The 18155-nt window shown below is 45.5% G+C and overlaps 1 protein-coding gene across 2 annotated transcripts in view; it reads right to left on the reverse strand.

Moving 5' to 3' along the window:
• Window positions 1–18155, reverse strand: part of NPLOC4 (NPL4 homolog, ubiquitin recognition factor) — a 53964-nt gene that overhangs the window by 25015 nt on the left and 10794 nt on the right. For both annotated transcript variants that reach the window (XM_081576277.1, XM_081576276.1), the window contains exons 4-11: window positions 14566–14742; window positions 13057–13105; window positions 12249–12343; window positions 10457–10580; window positions 9412–9591; window positions 6611–6697; window positions 4585–4656; window positions 542–668 (exon numbers count right to left, since the gene is read on the reverse strand). In XM_081576277.1, the coding sequence (XP_081432403.1) occupies window positions 542–668; window positions 4585–4656; window positions 6611–6697; window positions 9412–9591; window positions 10457–10580; window positions 12249–12343; window positions 13057–13105; window positions 14566–14742 (911 nt within the window). The remainder of the gene's footprint in view (window positions 1–541; window positions 669–4584; window positions 4657–6610; window positions 6698–9411; window positions 9592–10456; window positions 10581–12248; window positions 12344–13056; window positions 13106–14565; window positions 14743–18155) is intronic.

Here is an 18155-nt window from a genome sequence, read left to right on the forward strand (position 1 = left end):
GTGCACTAGAGGAGGGCTAAACTGACGTCACGATTCTAGTATGAATAGTTTTGGGCAATGCTGAGTTCAGGATTTCTGCCACAAAGCAGAAAGAAGAATTTCATGTCTCACAGGCTCATTAAGAAAATCTATTGTAACTACGTTAAGAATGCAGGGCTTTTCTGGTTGCTCAGTAGTAAAGAATCCACCTGCCAATGCAGGAGATCCAAGTTTGATCCCTAGGTCGGGAAGATCCCCTGAAGAGGGAAATGGCAACCCACTCCAGTACTCTTGCCTGAGAAAATCCCATGGCAGAGGAGCCTGGTGGGGTTACAGGCCACAGGGTTGCAGAATCAGACATGACTTGGTGACTAAAACAACAACTGGGTAGCAGAGCAGGCTAAACACAGACTTGACGCGATTTAATCCTTTCCTTCCTGTATCCATTCAGGCCTGGTACCAGGGTGAGGCAAAAAAAAAAGCCTAAAAAAGAATGCAAAGAGGAACAAAACCTATTGACAAGGTAGTAATGGTTATAATGTAACTCTGCCTCCATTTATACCTGTAGCCACTGCAGTAACAAACTTGGATCCAAAATGTCCATCTGGAGATAGGCGACATATGTTGGGATGCTTATTTTGGAAGTCTCCTGCAGTGATACATTCTTCTGAACTCAGGAAATAGGTGTCCTAAGAAAAGAAAACCAGCATATCAAGTTCTACAGCATCATGTCAAAATATGCTTCTATTTCTTCTTTAGAAAATATTAAGAACTAAACTATGACATGTCACAAACTACAGTGAAACAAGTAGCTACACTTCCTGTTACCAACCCCTCACAGAAAACCACTTGTAACCAGTAAGGCCAGAAGCACAAGGCAATTTACCTCATGGGCTGACCTATGAAGTTCAGTTGAGTTCAGTTCAGTCGCTCAGTCGTGTCCGACTCTCTGCGACCCCATGAATTGCAACACGCCAGGCCTCTGTCCATCACCAACTCCCGGAGTCTACCCAAACCCATGTTCATTGAGTCGGTGATGCCATCCAACGATCTCATCCTCTGTCGTCCCCTTCACCTCCCGCCCCCAATCCTACCCAGCATTAGGGTCTTTTCCAATGAGTCAACCCTTCGCATGAGGTGGCCAAAGTATTGGAGCTTCAGCTTCAACATCAGATCTTCCAATGAACACCCAGGATTCATCTCTTTTAGGATGGATTGATTGGATCTCCTTGCAGTCCAAGGGACTCTCAAGAGTCTTCTCCAACACCACAGTTCAAAAGCATCAATTCTTCGGCGCTCAGCTTTCTTCACCGTCCAACTCTCACATCCATACATGACCACTGGAAAAACCATAGCCTTGACTAGACGGACTTTTGTTGGCAAAGTAATGTCTCTGCTTTTAAACATGCTATCTAGGTTGGCCATAACCTTCCTTCCAAGCAGTAAGTGTCTTTTAATTTCATGGCTGCAGTCACCATCAGCAGTGATTCTGGAGCCCAAAAAAGTAAAGTCTGACACTCTTTCCACTGTTTCCCCATCTATTTCCCATGGTGTGATGGGACCAGATGCCATAATCTTAGTTTTCTGAACGTTGAGCTTTAAGCCAACTTTTTCACTCTCCTCCTTCACCTTCATCAAGAGGCTCTTTAGTTCTTCTTCACTTTCTGCCATAAGGGTGGTGTCATCTGCATATCTGAGATTATTGATATTTCTCCCGGCAATCTTGATTCCAGCTTGTGTTTCTTCCAGCCCAGCGTTTCTCATGATGTACTCTGCATAGAAGTTAAATAAGCAGGGTGACAATATACAGCCTTGACGTACTCCTTTTCCTATTTGGAACCAGTCTGTTGTTCCATGTCCAGTTCTAACTGTTGCTTCCTGACCTGCATACAGGTTTCTCAAGAGACAGGTCAGATGGTCTGGTACTCCCATCTCTTTCAGAATTTTCCACAGTTTATCGTGATCCACACAGTCAAAGGCTTTGGCATAGTCAATAAAGCAGAAATAGATGTTTTTCTGGAACTCTCTGGCTTTTTTGATGATCCAGCGGATATTGGCAATTTGATCTCTGGTTCCTCTGCCTTTTCTAAAACCAGCTTGAACATCTGGAAGTTCACGGTTCACGTATTGCTGAAGCCTGGCTTGGAGAATTTTGAGCATTACTTTACTAGCATGTGAGATGAGTGCAATTGTGCGGTAGTTCGAGCATTCTTTGTCATTGCCTTTCTTTGGGATTGGAACGAAGACTGACCTCTTCCAGTCCTGTGGCCACTGCTGAGTTTTCCAAATTTGCTGGCATATCGAGTGCAGCACTTTCACAGCATCACCTTTGAGGATTTGAAATAGCTCGACTGGAATTCCATCACCTCCACTAGCTTTGTTCGTAATGATGCTTTCTAAGGCCCACTCGACTTCACATTCCAGGATGTCTGGCTCTAGGTGAGTGATCACACCATCGTGATTATCTGGGTCGTGAAGATCTTTTTTGTACAGTTCTTCTGTGTATTCTTGCCACCTCTTCTTAATATCTTCTGCTTCTGTTAGGTCCATACCATTTCTGTCCTTTATCGAGCCTATCTTTGCATGAAATGTTCCTTTGGTATCTCTAATTTTCTTGAAGAGGTCTCTAGTCTTTCCCAATCTGTTGTTTTCCTCTATTTGTTTGCACTAATCGCTGAGGAAGGCTTTCTTATCTCTCCTTGCTATTCTTTGGAACTCTGCATTCAGATGAGAATATCTTTTCTTTTCTCCTTTGCTTTTTGCTTCTCTTCTCTTCCCAGCTATCTGTAAGGCCTCCTCAGACAGCCATTTTGCTTTCTTGCATTTCTTTTCCATGGGGATTTTCTTGATCCCTGTCTCTTGTACAATGTCACGAACCTCTGTCCATAGTTCATCAGGCACTCTGTCTATCAGGTCTAGTCCCTTAAATCTATTTGTCACTTCCACTGTATACTCATAAGGGATTTGATCTAGGTCATACCTGAATGGTCTAGTGGTTTTCCCTATTTTCTTCAATTTAAGTCTGAATTTGGCAATAAGCAGTTCATGATCTGAGCCACAGTCTGTTCCTGGTCTTGTTTTTGCTGACTGTATAGAGCTTCTCCATCTTTGGCTACAAAGAATATAATCAATCTGATTTCGGTGTTGACCATCTGGTGATGTCCACGTGTAGGGTCTTCTCTTGTGTTGTTGGAATAGGGTGTTTGCTATTACCAGTGCGTTCTCGTGGCAAAACTCTATTAGCCTTTGCCCTGCTTCATTCTGTACTCCAAGGCCAAACTTGCCTGTTACGCCAGGTGTTTCTTGACTTCCTACTTTTGCATTCCAGTCCCCTATAATGAAAAGGACATCTTTTTTGGGTGTTAGTTCTAGAAGGTCTTGTAGGTCTTCATAGAACCGTTCAACTTCAGCTTCTTCGGCGTTACTGGTCGGGGCATAGACTTGGATTACCGTGATATTGAATGGTTTGCCTTGGAAACGAACAGAGATCATTCTGTCGTTTTTGAGATTGCATCCAAGTACTGCATTTTGGACTCTTTTGTTGACCATGATGGCTACTCCATTTCTTCTAAGGGATTCTTGCCCACAGTAGTAGATATAATTGGCATCTGAGTTGAATTCACCCATTCTAGTCCATCTTAGTTCGCTGATTCCTAGAATGTCAACGTTCACTCTTGCCATCTCCTGTTTGACCACTTCCAGTCTGCCTTGATTCATGGACCTAACATTCCAGGTTCCTATGCAATATTGCTCTTTACAGCATCGGACTTTGCGTCTATCACCAGTCGCATCCACAGTTGGGTATTGTTTTTGCTTTGGCTCCATCCCATCATTCTTTCTGGAGTTATTTCTCCACTGATCTCCATTAGCATATTGGGCACCTACTGACCTGGGGAGTTCATCTTTCAGTGTCCTATCCTTTTGCCTTTTCATACTGTTCATGGGGTTCTCAAGGCAAGAATACTGAAGTGGTTTGCCATGCCCTTCTCCAGTGGACTAGGCGGCCGAGAGGGGCTAGGCCGGGCCGGGGGTCGGGGGCGGTGGCCGACAGGGGCTAGGCCGGGCCAGGGGCTGGGGCCGGCGGCAGCGGCGGTGGCGGTGGCGGCGGCAAGAGGAATTACCCAAGGCCCAAGGTAAGAGAAACCCAAGTAAGACGGTAAGTGTTGCGAGAGGGCATCAGAGGGCAGACACACTAAAACTAAAACTACAGAACACTAGCTAATCTGATCACACGGACCACAGCCTTGTCTGTCTCAATGAAACTAAGCCATGCCGTGTGGGGCCACCCAAGACGGATGGGTCATGGTGGAGAGGTCTGACAGATTGTGGTCCACTGGAGAAGGGCATGGCAAACCACTTCAGTATTCTTGCCTTGAGAACCCCATGAACAGTATGAAAAGACCTATGAAAGGCAGGGCTCTATAAAGATAAGGAGGGTTTTGATTTCCAAGACAGAATGAACAGACTCAGCTTTAATTTATCAAGAACAATGTGTTGAAAATAATGTGGTCTAAAAACGTAAGCTGTGCAGAGATGCCCAAGAGTGCAGCCCAGAGCTGGTCTGTAACAAGGTCCCGCCAAGCAAACATCCCTGCCCCATCTCACCTTATTTCGACTGTATCGAACTGTACCCTTCCGAGTATCTTCTGAGACAAGGTCTGTAAATATCCAGCCAACCTGCATAACAGAGAAAAATACCTTCTGAGTCTCTCCCTGAAACAGGTGACGAATGCCTTCTAGCTTCTGCCCAGAGAGAAGACTCCTGGGAGTCAGTCCTGTCTTTCTAGGTGAGTCAGCTCCTCAGCTAAGCCATTGTCCAAACCAGGGCTCTCAAACAGTGCTCAGCTGACACTGGCTGTCCTCCCCCTGATGCTGCCAGGTGGAGATGAGGGCAAAGGAGCAAAGCTCATTTATGTGTTAGAAACTAAGACTCAGCACCACCTCTGGGCCCAGCACTGTGCTAGGTGCAGGGGACCCTGGGGTGGACAAAACTAACAGAATATCAGTGAAAAGGGAATTGGCACTCTGGAGAGAAGGAGAAACAACGAACAACCAAATAAAGACAGTGCCACTTCAGATGCTAGGGCTTTCTCCCTAAGACAAGAGGACATACTCCCTAGAGAATGCACTTAAAAGAAAAAACACAACAGAGACTTCACCCAGCTGCTCCTCTGAGCTCCAGTGCAGGGCTGAAGGAGGCATCTGAGGGTACAGGGATCTGAAACGCCAATCCCAGACCTCGGCACGGTCAGCCTCCCTGGCATGTCCTGCTACAGCAACAGTACCTGTCCATGTGCTCTGTGAACCCTGGCCCTGCTGTGCCCATGAACCTCACAGCTGGTTACCATTCCTGAACCAGAACCTGGCTGGGAGGTTGAAGAGCGGTGATGGAATTCAGACACACACCCATTTCTATCCTTCAAAGAAGTGATCTGGTGCCTGTGACCCTCTCCAGAACAACCCTGACATGAAACTCCTCAACTGCATCTCCTGCAGACATGACCAGCCAAATCAAGAGACTTTCATTTTCTTTAAAAATGCCCAAATGAACAAAACCCCCAAGGAGGATGGCAATGGAGAAAATGAGACTTTAGGGATAAATGTAATTTAACATTAAACAAAACAGAATCAAAATCAAGCTGAGATAAGGGCTAAGGACTAGTGTTTGGAGAAAGGCATTTAAGTAATTTTAAGATCTTCTACTCTATCATGAACCAAACATTTATAACAGTAACAGGTTAAAAAAAAAAACACTGATTTCTCTTTTCAACACGAGAAACTTTCAGAATTTAAACCAAAATATGCCCTTAAATCATGATACTGACTCCTTGTTAGAAACAACAAGAGCTTTTTTCTTAAAATGATGCAGGAACTTTGCTCCATAGCATTCCTGGGTTGTAAGGCACATTTCCAGTCTTCCCCCATTTATCTGTATGGAGTCTATTTCTCTCTGTCTAAATTGATTAGGAAACAAAGGATAAAACTTACATAGCTATTAATAGTGAATTTCTAAGATGTGTTCAAATTCACATTTCAACATTATCTATAAAAAGTCATCTTTATAGTTCCTAGGAACTCTACCAAAGATGTGAGATAAACTAGACAAACAGATTCAAAAAGAAAACCCTCCGTCTTCTACCTGCCCAGAAAACTAGCAAGGCTTATATGCTCAGATGCCTCAATTACAAACAGGAGGGTCAATGAGGACCAAAGAGGAACCACCAGAATCTCCAAGTGCAGGGGACAGAAAATGATCAGTGCAGACTGACACGTGAAGGGAGAGCTCAGACCCAGAAGGATGTACCTTAGCAGGCAGGTGGGACACAGAGCCTGGCATCAGGTCCCCTGCAACAGAAGTAGGGGTCTTGCTCCTGCTGCTTCCTTCCTGGCCCACTTTGAGGCAATCCGCAAGAAGTATGTCTGGTGGATTTACATATAACAGTCCCTACACTGGCATCCTTTTTTAGGCACCCAATAAACACAAGCAAGGCTTCAAAACATGCAGGGCCTGCATCTGACCTTGAGCAGCTGGGAGTTCAGTCCCAGATCAGGCCTGGCCAAGTGACCCACCTAGATGTCCCCAACACAGAGCCCAGGTCCTCACTCAAGGACAAAAAAAATGTCTCAGTACCTTCCTCAGGCCAAGTTTGGCAGCAATTTCATCAACCACCTCGGCCTTTGGGTCTTCAAGAAGCTCCAAGCTATTCTGTGTACCAATCTGTGAGGTGTTAAAAAGAGAAGATGGATTTGGAGGAGGGGTTCAGAAAAGCAGCAAGCAGCTCTGCTCCATTTCTGGTCGGTTGTCACAAAGGAGCACCAATCTCCCTTGCCAAAAAGGAGATTTTCGGCAGCAAAAATGCTCAACCAGATACACAAGCCAAGCCCTCCAGGCTCTTTCCTTCTAGGGCTCGGCTTTGCTTTTAATCAAGAGTCAGAGAACACGAAAAGGCAATATTCAGGCTGGTTCACGTTAGCAGCTCCACATGAAACGTGTGGTTGTTCAGGACTAGAGAAGGCTCTCTACACCTTAAGGTTCCTTTGTTTGGAAAAGAAGTTAGTTTCAAAACTCCCCTGGATAAATAGTTTAACTCCAAGTAAGCTTGGCTAGATTAGGCAAGGTTAGAGTTGCAAAGTAACCTTCATTCCCAGAAAACAGCCTTGGAAAATCTGCACACAACTTCTACAGGGACAGTGCTTAGCTTCACGGGCAAGGCAGAGTGAGAGAGCACAAAATATAAACACACTCTAAGCCAACAAAAGGGCACCTGAAATGGGTATCCTGTTGACTGGTGAGGAGAGTGCTCAGCTTGGGGCAGTGAGAGGCTTGGGCTGGCTCACATGCAACCTACACTGGCCATAGGACCCCACTTCTTGCAGTAGACAAAGCTTGCTGAAATCTTTAATCTGCACCAAAATGCAGCTCATAGGTTAAGCATCATACTGACCAGAAGACATGGCTATGAAACAGGAAAGTGAAGGTAATTCTAAATTGAGTTATGCTAATTGAGTATATCCTTGTAAATTAGTCAAACCCTGGCAAAATAACAAAAGAACTTTATGTTGCTGGGTATGACCCATATGGAGATGATTAATACCTCCAGAGCACAGGTCAAAGCACAAACTCAGAACAAACCTAAGGATTTTTGTTTCATGACATGTGGCATCATGAGCTTCAACTTCTAATGAGCTGAAGGTTATTAGAGGTCAAATGTTTCAACCTCCAGGATCCCCAATTTGGGAGCTCTGATGATGCTGTTAGTAGTTTCAACCCCAAAGGCTTCTGATCCCATTTTTTGTTCAATCATACTCTTAACAGAACTGTTAAAATACTTCATGAAAGGGCTCTCCTCAAAGCTGAACTGGAACATCATGTGCTTCCAAAAGCAGATCCCGCTCACGGAGCACATTGAGCACCTGAACGGTTGGACAAGCAGGGTCTCTGGGTGAGCACCTACTGCCATCTTCCATGTCTTTGCAAGTGAACCATCACAGAAGGCCTGGTTCAACACTTCCTCTGTGGCTTTCAATAAATAACAAGAATGTCAAGGGGGTAGATGACACACAATCTGTATAAATACACCCAGGGAAGAAATGGTATCTCTACAGGAGCCACACACCTGCACAGGCCACAAGGCCTGCAGTTCCAGACCCTGGTTTATTAAAAAAAGAAGTAAACCAGTCACGGCAAGATCTCCAGAACATAGCACAAGGTGACACACATGTGTATGGCATGAAGCCCACTAGAGATAAAGGAGAAGACAGTAGTATCTATGTACCCACTTATACTAAAAAAAAAAAAAAAAAAAAAAAAAAATCAAACTTTACAGATCTAAGCCAAAAATTGTTTAAAGTGAGGGCTACCTGTAGGGGAGGGAGGAAATCAGATAAAAGGGAAGACGTTGTTTGTAGATCTCACTTGGCAAACGTGCAAATTTTTTTCTTTTTTAAAATAAAAAATTTCAGGCATACAACCAAGTTTAAAGAATCAGTAGTGAACACCTATATACCCACCACCTAATTCAGCCTCATATTTACTATGTTCCATTTGTTCCTCTGTTCATGCCTCAGTGCATTGCATTTTTGTGTTTTTGCGTCACAGTAACCTGCAGGAACAAGACTCTCTCCTAACTATCTCAACACATCATAAACCAGGATGCAATACAGTTCCAGTCTTCACTCTTGTAGTAAACTTATTATATATAATAAAATAATATAAATATACTACATATATATTACACAACCATATAAAAGTTTTACATAATTGTACAAACTTAAACACATATATATAAAACCAATCCCTAAATACTGAAAATAAAATGAATATAAATGTTGGTTATAACCTGTTGGTGACATAATCATACAGAGAAGATCTTCCAGGTGACTTTAAACACAGAAACCAACTGCTGAACCCTAGTGGGATATACCCTCCCCTTCCACCTAAACAATTCTAAACTGTTTTCAGTCCTACACTGATGGTAATCTTCATACTGTTATTAAGTTACACGTGTGGCGTAAGATAAAGAACTAGAGTAATTTTGTGACTCTAACTTTATAATTCCTAGGATAGGTGATTGTAGGCATGGGCAGAAGAGATAGAGAATCAGAAGACAGCAACTTTATGACACTTTTGGGGGAACTGACAAAAGTGGAATAAGATGGCAGATTAGATCGCTATCAAAGCTCAACTTACTTAAATTGCTCAATGCACTTGTTATATAAGAATGTGTCCTTATTCTTTGGAAACATACACTGAAATATTTAGGGGTTATGGTCTTACTCACCAAATGTTCTTTTTGAGTGTGTTTGAGTGTCTACAGACTGTGGCAAATGATTCAGTAAGAAAAGCAACAAGCAATCTGAAAAAAGCATCCCATAGAGCAGTCAAAACAAAGCAATAGAGACCCACAGACTGTAAATCCTGTTCACGTCTACCTGAGGAGGCTCATAAATTGCAGCTACTTCAGCCCTGATACCAAGAGGAATGTCTTTGTGCTCCGTGTACCGTCCATACAAGTACCCGAAGTGCTGGTTCCCCGTCTTCCTCCAGAAGTCAAGGAAGCGGTCAGCAACTGTATGATTCTCAAACATGATGTTGTCCACATGTCTGTATTTCTGTAGAGTTAACAATAACAGGTTAAATTCAAACACTCAATAAAAAATAATTGATTCTTTTAGCACAAGACTTTAAGAATGTGCTCTGCCCTTAAGACTACTTCAGATTTTAGTGGGCAGAAGGGGTAAGGGTGGGATTCCTCAATAAATTAATTCAAATTAATCTCACTGGGGGACATCCCTAGCGGTCCAGTGGTTAAGACTCTTCACTTCCACTGCAAGGGGGAGTGTTCGATCCCACACAGCATGGCCAAAAAAAAAAAACCTTACTGAGATTTCATCTAAAATGCAGGTTTTCACATTTTCTAAGTCAAAAAGTTTTCAAAAAGAAATTAAGACAGAAAGAAAGAAAAAAGAGAACTAGAGGGATGGATGGAAGGAAGGAGAGAAAGAAAAGGAGAAAGGTTCTCAGTCAAGGAGGCCATGGAATTCTAAGCAGCTAACATGGGCTGGCAGCAGCAAGGGAAAGATGAGGTGAGCTATTCGTGGAGGGCTTGACAATAAGAGGGGAAAAGGCCAGAATAACTACACAAAGTTTTCCCTGAGCTCCCTCTTGAGCCCAGACTCCTTCCTGAGCACAGTTCCCTTCTTAACCTGGCTTGGAAAGATGTCCTGAGCTGGTCCCAGGACAGTTCTGTTCATAGTTGAGCCTTAGCCAACTTCCAGAGCCACAGGTTCTTAAAAGGCAAAGTCACAACCACTGAGCATTTTAAACAGTCACCAAGAAAATTTTGCCTCCACACAAGCCAACAAGACAGAAAACTGAAGGCTCCCCTCTATGCTTGAAGGAGTTAGAGATCTTTCCTCAGCCATGAACACAAATATACTGCTTTCTGCACCCAGATGGACACAGCCAACATCTCACCTGTCTGTTCAGCGTGATGGCACTTGGCTGGCACTTAGTACAGATGCCGTTAGGCCATGGAAGGTGTCCCTCACACCCTGATTTAATCTTGCAACTGATGTTCTCCAGAGCAACAAATTTCCCCCTGAACAAGAAAATGCAACTTAATTAAACATTACAATGGTGAAAAGTTTAGCAGGAGGCTGGAAATAAAATGTAAGATATCTTACACTTCCTGAACAGGGTTCTCAGGAGCTAAGCACATGGTAGCAACAGCAGGGAAAATGTGCTAGAATTCTAGCTTCTGTCCTGTACACTTAAGACTGTACAGGATTCAGAATTATTTCTGACAAAAACAGTTCGTTTTCACTATCACTAACATCTATGAAGATTTTCAAGAGTACTGCTGAATATATAGATTTAACCTATGCCTCTGAGAGAAAATGAAACTCTTTTTAAATTTCATTGACTTAACAGAAATATTTAAGTAATGAGTCTAGTACTTAAGATTTCTGTACAAAATTCTTATCCATAGAAAAAACATGATTAGGATACATAACAAAGATATCGCCACTCTGCTTTTGGTCAGTGAGGATGTCCTGGGCCCCACTATGGACCTGAGGGTGAGCCTGCACAACTGACTGCAACCTCCGTCGCTTTCCTGTTCACAAACGGCCCAGTGATCAGCACTGTCCCCACAAGCCAGCAGCATCATGAAAATGATGGCACTTGGGAAGCAAGGGTTACCACCAAGCCTGCGTGTTAACGACAGCAACAAGCAAGCCCTTGACCTAGACTGACAAAAGGCCAGCAGACCTCAGCATACTCATGCTCTGGTCCAGACAGCTTCAGAGCTTACCCTACGGACAAAGCAAGAATAGGCTTCTGGTGGGATTTTTTTTTCCTGGTCTAACATTTTTTAAAAGTCATTTCAGGATGTCAGCAGGCTGTCAGAGAAAAACTACAAGCAGGCGAACATGAAATTCTTCGTGAAATGTTGCTGACTTGGATTCAGCCACCATCTCCTCTTGATGCATGGGTAGGAATCATAAAATCCCAGTAAGAAGTCCGTTCCTTTTTGGTGAGGTGAACACATCAGCAGGATGGGGCTGCACGGCAAGGACTTGATATAATTCAGAAGAAATCAAAGTGCTCTCAGCTGGCACTGTCACAGCTGCTCTCTAAGAGCCAGCCGGCCCCACTGCCCACCTGCATCCCTGGTGCCCGCCTGGCCGAGCCTGCAGACAGCAACGCTGAGGCACCAGAGGCCAAGCCAGGGATGACACCCTACCTCGGCCTTACTATGGCTGTGAAGTTGAGCTGCTAACGAGGCAGGCTCCAGGACAAAGGGCTGACAGGGGCTGTGAAACAGGGGAGCCAAGAGGACTGGGGGGAGGTGGTTCAGGTTTTCCAAAAAGCAAAGGGAAGGTGGGCTCAGACTCCACAGACACAAGACTGGCCACTGCCATGCCTCATCTCATCCATCTTCACAAACAACTAGCTGCCAGGACACCACACACCTGAGAGAAGGTTGCCAAGGTACCCCCGGGCTCCACAGTGGCCACCACTAGCCTGGCCTCTGCCCATGCACTGGGCACTGCAGACTACAGCAGGCACCAGAGTCTCCACCCACTTGTTTCCTCTTCTAGAATCAGGACAAGATTCACAAATTCAAACAATGCACGCCCAGACTTTGATCTTTACTTCTCTCACTCATACGCCAAGGGGCTTTAAGCCACGTGTGCAAGTGACAGAAAATGAACTTCTGCGCCTCAAAGCCAACGGCTGCCACCCCCACATTCGAGCTGCTTACTTGTCGGCCCCTCCGGTCAGCTTCCGGATGTAGGCGTGGAAGGACATGTGCTTCACGGGAGGCTCCAGGTGGTTTAGATAGTCCTCGTCAAACGGCTGCCAAAACACAGGCAACAGAGTCACGTGCCTGCACCAGGGTCACGGCCGCAGCCTCTGCCTGCCCAGCCCTGAGGCAGGTGGGCAGCGAGGGAGAACTGGTGCTGGGTCCTCACTATTGTTCTAGGTCAGAACCAAGTTCTTCTCTGGGTACTAGTTAGCTTTTCAAGACTGAAATGAATCTCTATTAAATAGAAAATGATCTAAGTCAAGTAAGTATCAAGTAACTTTTGCTAAAAAAAAAAAAAAGCCACAAGATGAAGCAAGAGGAGCCTCACGAAGAAAATCAGGTTGGCCTTCCTGCCGTAAATTCAGTGTTAACCAGTCACAAGTCAGCATTATTATGGTAACTCTCAATCTCACCAGGACAAATCAGTTAGAGACATGAGATTCAGGACAAAGTAAATCAAAACGATCATGAACACGAAAACCGCCAGGCCCAGCTTTGTGTCAGGTTTTAAAAGGATTGTCCAGGGAACCCAGTGTAAATGCTGCCCCTTTATCACAGCAATACCCTGTCCCAGCTGTTCATAATCCACCCAGAAGGTCACTCCCATAAATAAAGGCTCATCCTCTCAGTGCAGCCTGCACTAGGGGGACTATGAGGCCCAGGGCAATAAATAGGTAAGTTCCTTGAACCACTCCGACCCAGCCCAGGGACTTAGAGGAAGTGTGGAGACGGCTCTGGGAACTCACTCTGCGTGGACTCTCACCTCGAGAGGAACGCAGTGCACGCACTTCCCCAGAGGCCCATGCCGGCACCTAGAGCGAAGGGAAGAGAAACGCACAGTGTCAGCACCTGCTCTTCCGCCTCCTTGCATGCTGATACTCACAATGCACGTCACACCTAATGAAATGCTGCCCCATCCACGTGACATTATCTGAAATGATACATAGTGAAGAGCTTCTAACAGTTTAATGTTTTGGTGTGTATTAAAAACTACTGACCTGTGCATTAAATCTGTGATTCCATGGATATTAACTGCTTAAAATGACACAAACTAAAAGCAAAAGTGAATGAATTTAAAATCAATTTAAATAAAAATGTTAGGTCAAGACTTAGAAAGTTGGTATGTGGATGTGGCAAAAACCCTGAGAATGGTACATAAATAGCTCAAGTGTGGAAAACACCCACTCTGCGCGCGTATTTTGGAAAAAAGGATGAAAAGATCACTTGGCTCTGTGGGTTTCAGTCTGCACAGGGTAGGTCAGTGGGGATGTGCTAGGGTGGCGAGGGTGCTGACAGGCGCAGTCACAGCACTGTCCACATGGGGTGAGAACTCTCAGGTGCACCTCGTTCTGTATTTCAGAGCAAAAAGGGCCTGGATCTCCCAGCAGGCAGGCTCTTCCAACTGATGCACATGGAGGCACATGAACTCTGAAAAAGATTTCTAATGAGGCCTCACAAACACTGATCAGGGTAGGAGCCACCCTGCGTCCCTGGGAGGAATGCAAATACGGGCGGAGAGCTGACTGATGGCCACAGCCACAGAGTGGTTCCATGCCAACTGCATCTCAGCAGTCTCTGGGGCCCTCTGAGATATACAAGTTCCTAATGCAGCATGTTGAATTCCAATATCTCAATGTCATGCTTGCAGAGTGATGCAGTTACACACTCCACTGCAGAGACAACCTTCACTCAGTTTTCCATCAGAGTGTGAACTCGGATGTTTCTAACCAATCTCCTTAAAAAGAACAGCAAAAAATCTAAAATAAACAAATGTACACAAGCATAAGCATTTCACACAATCCTCAGTGAAAAGTGAACATTTCGAAGGGAGCAGCACCTTTAGCAAATGAAACGTTTCCTAGAAGAACGGAAAGAGCCTGAGTACGGAAGGTTGAGCTTCGTCCACGAGAATTAAACAAGACAATGTGAGTGAGGACCTGTGCCAGCAGGTGCCAGGGTACCACTCCCTCCACCCTGTCACACTTGCTAAAGCCCACTCCGCATGTGCCTCCAGGTATTTCAGGGGCACACCACAGACAGCACTTGGTTTAAAGCTCCTCCCTTCTTTCAAATCTCTTAGTTCTCACCACTTTAAAACTTTTAAAATACATGTGGAGCACAGTTTGAGATTCACAATGAGAAAAAGCTCACAGAAAAACTTCAGTGAGATGTAAGTTGAAAACAGATGGTCAAACTCGAAACTTACATTTCTTCATCAGGACACATTACAGACATTTCACTTGACTGACCCTGTGGCCCCGAGGGCACTTACAGCTGTGGGTCGCGGCTCCTGTAGATCTTCCCATCCTGCCTGCTGAGGTACTGGTCAATCTCATCTTCCACCACGTTGGGAGCACCACAGGCCTTCAACCCCTGTGGGGCCGACGTCTCCATCTCAGATGATGGTCCCGCAAGGTTCGAGGGAAATAGGAACAACAGATCTCCATGCCTGTTCAAACAATAAATGTAAGTTGAGGCTGTCTTCCTTTCTTCACAACCTGAGCTGCACAGAAGATCAACTCATGTGAAAACCTCTGACACCTGCAAACAGCCAACACCAACCACCCCAACGGCCTAGACAGCAAGGCTTCCAATTTTAAGAGAGTAGAGTGCTCCTTTCCTGTCTCCCCTGTGCCTCTTCACGTTATCAAGGTCAGCAACAGGCTCTCTGGACTGAAACATAACTTCCTTACAACCACACTGCAGGACCTATGCTGCACAAGCACAGACACACCTAGTGCCACAAAGAAGACACACAATCTCAGCAGACACTGGAGCAGCACAGCCTCTACCCTCCTCCTCCTCCTCTGCTTGGCACCCACTTCCCCTCATTCCTTCCTTGGCCCTCTCTTTAGCTCCCTCATTTACCTCCCTGGGGCCCATCCTTCCACTTCTTTCTTTACATTCACACACGTGTCTGTAACATGCACGTCACTAATGTACAAACTTGAGATTATTAGATACATACTTTCTGCATTTACTGTTCTCACACAATCCCTCCAACGATGGTCTACCTCTAGTCAACGTTCTGCAGTGAAGCCACTCCATAATACACTTCGCTGCTCCCGCATGACAGGCAAGGCACCTGAGAGACCTGCCACCACCATGCCACCAAGAGATGGCACGGTCTCCCGGCCACAGGGCAGATTTCCCAGAGAGGGTACATTAGACTTCAGGAGTTTTATTTGTTCTTAAAGCTGCTGATGTACTGCTTTCTACAAAGGCTGCCATGATTCACACTGCAAAGGGCAATATTTGGTTTTCGATCATTTTCAATATGAACAGCGTCCTTTCCCCATCAGACCCACTGCAGACTTCAGCAGAGCCTGACTGCCGACCTACCACCATGCCTGAGGCCAGTGAACAGTCCCACCTGGGAGCACTGCGGGTCCTGAGACAATCAGACAACCCCTGTCTGGGAGGAAAAGCTGTAGCACCACCACTGGGTAAGTATTTCCTTGCTCTCAACAAGAGGCACATGCAGGAAGTAAGACTGGAAGCACAGCCTGCAGCCTCCAACCAACAAACGGAGACAACCAGAACAGGCGCCTCAGCCAGGACAGGGAGGCTGGGCTGCAGCTCTTCAATGGGTGTGCTCGCCCCTCTTCTTCCTCTCACAATTTAGGGTGATAAGACCGTCAACTTATAATCGAAGATGTCTATGTCTAACAGCAAATGAGATATTCCTAAACATCCTCCAGCTTCAGGATACTTGGCTCAACTGCTCCATCAGTTTTAACAAACACATTCTAAAATGTACTGTGGAGCTCTAAAGAAAGAACTCCCAAGGGTCCAAAAACCCAGAGCAGCTCAAACAAGAAGAGTGAGGGAACCTATGGCCAGCCCACAACGGGAACCCTGAGGTTGGCTTATAGTCGTTCTCTGGGCAACAGAAATGAGGCCTTGAGCCTGCCTGCCCAAAGTGCGTTGCTGAGCCTGAAATGCCACACAGAGCCAGATGTCTGAAGATGTCTCAATAGCTGCGAAAAAACCTACCAGTTGACAAAACAGATCAAGGAGAAATCCTATCTGCTGCCATCCACTATGCTGTAGGCAAAACTGCCTGCGAGTATGAACGCAAAGGCCTGCTCTTGCAAGCATCTAGGGTACAATTAGGGATGCTACTTGGTTCAGGAAACCAAAGACAGAAATTAACTTGAGTGCTGAGCCCACAACGCCCCCTTGTGCTTACAGAAACAAATGCTTCTCAGTAGCAAAGCCAACAACCCCAGATCCTTCAGGGCCCCTAACACCAAGTTTGGCCAAATACAAGCTTTCAAGAAAAGGTCACCAAATGTACAAGAGAAACAAACCACCAGGACCAGGAGAGGGCAGGAAACAATCAACAGATTTAGATAGCCAAAGACTTCAGATGTGGAATTTAAGACAAAGAATATATACTTATGTATGGAATGTCAGCTGGAAATGGAATGAAAAATGTGAGCAACAAGAGGCCATCTGCAATGACCAGGGGCTCCGAGAGTGGGCAAAGGGGCCGCAGACTTAGCAGCTCTTCCCAAATCCCCTGCTTAGAACAGGCTAGACAACACCAGCAACAGTGCAACAGGATCCTCACAAACCCTAAACACACTCAGGAGAGACAGACTCCAGACACCTCAGGACCCGAGAGGGAAGCACCAGGTGTGTGACAGGCCAAGGTAGAACCCCAAGGAACCCAGCAGTCTTCACTGGAAGCCTGGGGGCCAGCATGAGAGCAGAGCAGGAGCCGGGAAGAAGCCCCTGTGAGCACATGAGCTAACAGCCAGGGCTGAAAGAAATCAAATAGAAAAAAGTTAAAAATGTCATCACTGAAATAATAGAGAGACTGAAGGAGAGATAATATTTAAAGAGATAATGGGGAAGAATTCTCTAGACCTCATCTGCAGATACAGAAAACACATTTTACATCAGGTAGAATTACACAAAGCAACTAACAAATCATCGAGTCCACACCTGGGCAGGTCAAACAGAAACCACAGGACCCCAAGACCAACAGAAGATCTTTAAAGCAGCCAGGAGGGAAAAAAAGAACCTACAAATGAATAAGAAAATTAGAATAGCCAGTTGAATTGTGAAAATGGCAACAAAGGCAGTGGAGTGAGACCCACAAGGAGCTCTGGGTGACCGACTCTTACAGACGTGGTCAGGTAACTCTCGAGCAGTGACAGGACGTGGTTCTCAAGTTTGCGCTCATGCTGCTCAGCAAGCATCACAACTATCACTGAAAAGACGCGCTCTAGGATCACCCAGAAAGACACACCCTCCAAGTGTGACTGCACCTCAGGTGAACAGCTTTGCCTCAAGGGTGTTTCACTCTGCAGCCCCCCTTTCCTGGCGTCCAGCCATCAGAATAGCTCTGAGACACAGAGCTGCCACTTCCACGGTGCTTGTCCTGTGCAGGGACCAGACAACCATGTGGAGGAGGCGCAAGCCCCCTACTCCTCAACAGACAAGGGTGGAGGGGCCCAGTGAGATTGGATGACTATTCAGGCACACAGCCAGGAGTAGTGGTGTGAGTCCAAACCCGAGTAACACCCACCAGAAGTGATTCTCAAGATGCAGAAACCCTTGGCAAGCTGGGAGGAAAGACAGCCCTCATTCACTGGAAACAAATATACACAGGACAAGGCTTTACATCATCACAGTGGCAGGCAATGAGCAGGTGCCCAACAAGTATCCGTTGAAGAACAAATAAATTCATGTTAAAATTGCATTTTCCCCCCAAAATATACTAATTGTGAATCTAAAATGGACCACACAGATTGCCAAGACAGCCTATTATTCTGACTGGTAAAAGGCACACAGCAAAGTACCAACAAAGCCCAGCCAAACCCTCACTAGTGGTCACAGCAGCCAGGCTAC

This window comes from Giraffa tippelskirchi, chromosome 3 (genome assembly GCF_054371585.1).
Source record: "Giraffa tippelskirchi isolate mGirTip1 chromosome 3, T2T-mGirTip1v1.2.pri, whole genome shotgun sequence".
Taxonomy (NCBI): domain Eukaryota; kingdom Metazoa; phylum Chordata; class Mammalia; order Artiodactyla; family Giraffidae; genus Giraffa; species Giraffa tippelskirchi.